Raw genomic sequence first — 6402 nt, forward strand, 5'->3', positions numbered from 1 at the left:
GATAGCATATGAGACCTCAGTACTGAACTAGCACAAAGTCTATCAATCCTTCTATATCTTGACCAAAAAAATTAACCTTTTGTTCCCCCTGGGGACACTTGAAATATTTTTAAATTAATTAATATTTGGAAATACAGATACCATTTATACTTCGCATTTTAGATTATAAAAGATATATATGAAAACAATCTTTCTTTGATAGTGTTAATGTGGTATAAGACTAGAAAAGATTTAAAATCTACTTTTATTTACTAAATTAATTGTGTGTTACTGGACAGTGGGGCAAATGAACAATCTGACCAATTATCAATAATAGGAAATCAGTGTTTTCTTGCCAAAGCTGTACCCAATGCTTGCAATTATAATCATGACGTGGGCGTACATCTATCATTTGTTACGATTTGCTGAGCATACTAAATGTTTTCTGTATTTTCACAAACTAAATATTAAGAAGCCTGTGAAGTAGAAATGAAGATAAATAGATAATATATATTCCTTATATTTGAAATTAAATGATCCTCAGGAAAAATATTTTTGTTTGTTGTAATTTTGAACAAAAAATACTGAGTTGATTAGATACAACTTTTATTTTAAACAAAAATTACAATTCATTTGTTTACAAGACAAGATGAAATGAAAATTAATGTAACTACTTCTTAAAGTGAAATTATAGATTGCATTTACACTGACTTTATACAACTAAATGAATTCATCATATTATATATAACACATTTAAGTTATCTTCCACATATTATGAACTGACATTCAAATCCAGAACTCTGATACATAAATTAAATTTCATGTTACTAAAATTTGTTTTTGTACATACAGAGTTAAGATGTTTTAGACGATCCCAACATTTGTTCTGTCCTTGGTAAACATTGAGAATTATGACATATGAAGACACTGTATAAGGGAAATTAAATCAGCTTTGATCCCATTATTAAGAAAACCATACAGAATAGGATTAAGGCAACAGGACAGCATGCCTAACAAATGACAAATGCAATACACCAACTTGAAATGCCTGTTTGAAATAAGGTTATCATTAAAATCAGTCACCACATGGAAAAGGTGTAGGGGCATCCAGCTAACGGCAAACACTAATATCAATATGGTCAGTCTATAGAAAACACTTCGGGATCTCTTTTTGATTCTCATGATAGAACGGTTTACTCGCATTTCGTGAACATCTGAGTTTTCTTCAGGTTTCATCTCAAAGCAGGTGGGGACCCTTGGTATGAACTTACTGGATGACGAGAGCTGACTTTTTACGGAACCCAAGTTTTCTGGAAGCATTCTTGAGTGGTTCTCTTGAGGCGATCTTGCTGGAGCAGGTAACACACATGCTGTCTTCTTGCTGTATCTTCTTCTGTGTTTTCTGATGAATGAATAGCCCCACTTATGGCTGCTGGACAGTTTCACCTGAGGCCCACTCTTTTTGAATGGATGAAGAGTTAAGTTGATCATCTCATTTTCTTCTAGTTTGTTTTCTTTGTTGGACAAGCCACAGCTTATACTCCTGCAGACACTGGTATGACTTACAGTGAGACACACCAAGGGCAGAATATACTGAACTAGCAATAAAGAGATAGTAAAAGCAATTCTGTACGAATCAGATGGCCATGACTCAACACATAAATACCTGCTGCTCAGCAATGCTGAGCCAAATGTTTCCTGAAGTTCCACCAGACTGTGAAACACTGGAAGGGGAGAGCAAATCGCAAAACCTAGTGTCCAGACGGTAGCAATCAGGAAGTAGCCATGGTTTGCTGTTAAATTATTAGATATAGGATGTTTTATCATATGATACCTGACGATGGCAATTGATATCAGAATTAAAGTTGAAACCAGAACGGACACACATTGAAGAAAAGGCATAATATGACACATGACTTTGCCAAACATCCACTGATCCAGCAGGACAGAGGTCAGTGTGAAAGGGGAGCAAAACAGCACAACCAAAATATCAGAGAAGGCCAAATTTCCTATGAGGAAGTTGACCATAGTCTTCTGATTACGTTTTCTCGTGAGAGCCATTAAAATAAGTAGATTGCCCATAAAACCAAGAAGACTTACAAATGTATAAAGTCCAATCAGAAAATACTGCAAGTCATCCACACTGCTCTTATAGTCATCCCAGACCGGGAAATCAGAATTCCGAGTGGCAACAGTATTGTTCTCGGTGGCAAGGGTCTTGTTATAAAACTCCTGGAGTTCTAAATCCATTTTATAGCTCTGCTTGGAATAAAAAGACGTTAGTTACCAACTTTAAAAAAAAATTGCGTGACTTCGATAAATTAATCCACTGAAAGGGAAACTAAATTTTAAAATTTGTTCCCATACCTTATTAATCTCCTAAACAAAGTTTCATGAGGTCTTTAATTGGTCCAAGTGCAGAGCAAATATCAGCCAATAACAAGTACAGTAAGTTTAAGTCTATCATCATTTCTATGGTATGTTAATTTGTGTTAAAATAGCAGACCTTGTTTTTTAGATTTATGTAGATATAATGAAAGGGAAGGAAAAGGCAAATGTATATGAGAACTTCAAGATATCTAATTAAAATAGCTCATTATTATTAATTGTCTAGTCAAGGTGCTTATTCATGATGTGGTCACATAATCTTATCTTAAACAGTCATTCATTTCCAACTTCAATCAAGGTCAAACTTAAAAGTCACCTATCCTGAGGTATTCCTTGGCCTACTCAATTGGATGTGATCTCCTCTTTGGAACTCCCATAATGCTCTGTTTCTAGCTGTCTGATGCTGTATGTCACAATTTGCTTTGCAATGCTATTAAAATACATAGCAGCTTACCTTATCTATTTATAAGCAATGGGAAAGCAGAAAACTGTCCTTTATTCATCGTGGTATCCACCACAATACATGGCCTAGTAACTTCACCATTGTAGGTGCTAAATAAATACTTATGGAAAAATGAAAAATTCAAACAAATGTCTAGTATCCTAAATATTATCTAGTTCATGCGTGTTCAAATGTAAGCTTCTCAAGTGTAGAAACACTATCCCAGGACTTAGGTCTATGTACTAGGCACTTACTGTTTATCAAGCTTACTGTTGACTATGTGTGTACAATACTAGATGGCAAAGTCATTCCATGATCAATTCTTAGTCTTTTGACATGTGCCAGATTATCATGAATTAGGATAGCCACTGACCAGCAGCCTGCTAGTGTTTTTAAAAACAAAATTTACTTGTTTATTTTTTAATTTAAAAATTGAAAATAACTTTCAGCTTTAAAAAGATTGGATAAATTCATATCGTCTGAGGAAAACTTACATCTTAAATGTAGAAGTAATACTAATATCATACCCCATAATAAGTTTTTTTCCATTTCAAACAAAATTAACAGTGTAATATTATTAATAGCACAATGGTATTTCTTATTTACCGCTACATTTTAGAGATTTGGCAGAATTATAAAAAAAGTAAGCACTATTATTTTTTAACAAGAGTTTCCTATAGAACACTCAGGATAGCAATAGTTAATTAATTCTGATGAATACAGATGTTGTTATAGAGATCCTTATATAATGCAACTTTAAAAAGAATATATACTACATATCAGTTTATGTACATATTTCTAGATCTATAGTTGGATAACTATATTTAAAACTATAAGAATACATACATATCTAATTAATAGTGAATACTATTATCTTTAATTTATAAGAGACTTTTAGGTCCTGATCCAAAATATTTCCAAATAGAAAATCCTATTGTGTACATACATTCATTATCAGTAATTTTAACTCCAGGTTTATATATAGCAGGTTTCAAATAGGATGATACAGGCATCATTGTTCTATGAGAAAATTTGAAAGTTTAAGTTTTTCACAACTTCTACAACTGATTCTATGTTGATTAAATTACTTTCCAGAAGCTGATAACATCCCTTTAAAGATAAATTAATTCAAGAGCTCAGGGTCTTACTCATTCATTCTTAGACACTAGCCAACAATTTACATTGATATTGTCCCAAGTTAAAAGGGGTAACTGGTGCAAAAGTTACTCACATGACCTCCCGAATCATCTTATTCATCATATTACCAGTTAGTTAATGGCCTCCCAGTAACTACTCTGTATAGATCAGTGAGCTTCTAATCAGAGTAGCTTTGACTGGCCTTTCTGCCTAATTTCCTGGGTTCTGATAACTCCCCTGGTTCCATCTATCTTGTTTAAATCCTAACTATATTTATAATGTGTACAGGTTATTTGTTACTGTGATCCTGCTTAGTTATTCTTCTTCTGACTCACTTTCTTGAGACAATCATTTTTTTGCTATAGGTCAGTGGCTATTGACTACCTTTTCTACGACCAAGGTAAGGAAGGACAAAAGAGAAACTGGGTAGTTGATTCTACAATGGGCTTTGTGTTTTCCTGGGATGTGTAACTAAAAGATGACACTCCTTTAAAGTAAAATATTACTGTCCAAAATTTTTTGAAGGAAGAGGAAATGCAGTACAATTTGTGGTAGTAGAAACAATGTGGTTGAATCTAAAATTCAGACTGACTCCAATGTAGTGGGCGGTCTTCTCAATTAAACACTAATGGACATAAAGGAAAATGTCTTAATTCTTTTCATGATGGAAATGGTGCTTAATAGAGTTATGTTGTACATAGTGGATGCTAAGTAAACACTTGTTACTCATCATTTTAAAAGTTAGTTTAATTTTTCCCACTTTAAAAAAAAAACAGAAATGAATCATCTGGGGAATGTAAGAAAGTGCAGGATAGTGCATGACTACACGAATATATATGTCTGTTTATGTACACATATATATTGGAACCACTGAAATTAGACAGGTTTTCAAATGGCCCTAAAATGTAATGAGGAGATAACATCCATAGACAATGGGGATTGCTTAGCGTTTTAAAATTTTAAATAAGATGCCTTCAGTGATAAAGCAACATGAAACTAAAATAGCAAAAAATATTTACATTTGTTTTTATTTAAATGTAAAAAAAGTACATCAGATTGCAGTGTGTCACTAAAAATTTTCTATGATAATACTTGCACAGAAAATACTGAATTCGTTAAATTATAAAAACCACTGCCTTGTTAGTAAGAAGATGAAGGAAATGCCATCCTGAGTATTCATTGGACACAGGAAAAACTTCTTTCCCTCCATAAAAAACACTACTTATATATAATTTTAAAGGGGGAGGCTTCTTTTATTAATGAATAACTAAGAAAGATTAGTTGGTCCTTCCTTTGCTCATTCAACTAGCATTTATTGAACAATTAATGTGTGAGGTGCATTGCTAGGCTCTGGCATTAAGATAACAAATACAAGATATTATGTGAGTAATATTCTGAGGAGTTAATTCAAGGTTACACAATGAGTAATTACAGACTGCAGTGCCTGAGAGAGAAAAGACCCTAAATGGATGATGAATGAATGAATGGATGAATGAATGACATTTTCCTGACAGCCAGCGATGGATTTTTTTCACAACAGCATGAACACTTACACTGTTGCTGAATATCATGGATGCGTATTGGTACCTATTGATAGATTGATAAATTATCATTTTTTTCTTATGTTTTTTTCCCTCTCCTAACATTCATTCACTCATTTAACATTCATTTATTCCTTTTATTTTGGTCAGACTGTAGTCAACCTCGCGCTGCTCTCTCTCTAGCCCCAGGCCAATCCATCCCATCTACACACAAACATACACCTAACACCTAACTAATATCGTGCTCTGCACTAAATGAGCATTTTGTGAATCTTTGCTCCAGTGACTTCTTACAACTGGAGATATTGCAAATGCGGCCAGGGGGAAGGAAGGGAATGCTAAGCTGTTTCTTTAACGCACCATCTTGTAGTGTGGCGGCCAAAGGCAGAATACCCAAGATGGGCCATGCAATGGCAGGTAGATTATTTTGAACTGAAAATAATCAAGACCCAAAAGACTCAGGTAGAAACTTTGACCTCCCCACCAACTGCCTAAAAAAAATTTAGATAGAGGACCTGTACCAGGAAAAGAGCTATTTATAGAAATTCCTTTTTGCCTAAGAAACTTACCTGCACAACAGGGCAACCTTCATTTTCCAAATATCTCCTCTCACCTTCCTGCTAGTGGCTTTCCTCCCTTACCACTCTCCTTAGCTCAGGATGACATATAAACCTCATTTTGCCTGTCTGTGGAATTTCCATGTCTGTGTAGATTCCCTATAGGTAGGAAATTAATCTGATTTTCTTCTGTTAATCTGTCTTACAGAAATTTAACTCTTAGTCCGACTAGAAGAACTTTGGACAAAGAGAAATTTCTTCCTCTATGACAGTAGCCAGGGGATATTTCAAACAGTAGGAAATGTTTGTCCAATAAGATTTGTCTTTTTTTTTTAAATTGAAAATCAAAGGTAAAGAA

General features: G+C 34.0%; 1 protein-coding gene across 4 annotated transcripts in view; it reads right to left on the bottom strand.

Moving 5' to 3' along the window:
* Nucleotides 1-831: 831 nt before the first annotated feature.
* The window catches only part of NPY5R (neuropeptide Y receptor Y5), a 40250-nt gene continuing 34679 nt past the window's right edge, over nucleotides 832-6402 (bottom strand). For 3 of the 4 annotated variants that reach the window (XM_035022784.1, XM_035022785.1, XM_035022782.1), the window contains exon 2: nucleotides 832-2238. In XM_035022784.1, the coding sequence (XP_034878675.1) occupies nucleotides 889-2229 (1341 nt within the window). In that variant the 5' untranslated portion in view covers nucleotides 2230-2238 and the 3' untranslated portion in view covers nucleotides 832-888. Of the gene's footprint in view, nucleotides 2239-6056; nucleotides 6397-6402 lie in introns of those variants that run through there. The other variant, XM_035022783.1, reaches the window with a different exon arrangement.

This window comes from Mirounga leonina, unplaced genomic scaffold, assembly GCF_011800145.1.
Source record: "Mirounga leonina isolate KUSES-001 unplaced genomic scaffold, KU_Mleo_1.0 Mir_176, whole genome shotgun sequence".
Taxonomy (NCBI): domain Eukaryota; kingdom Metazoa; phylum Chordata; class Mammalia; order Carnivora; family Phocidae; genus Mirounga; species Mirounga leonina.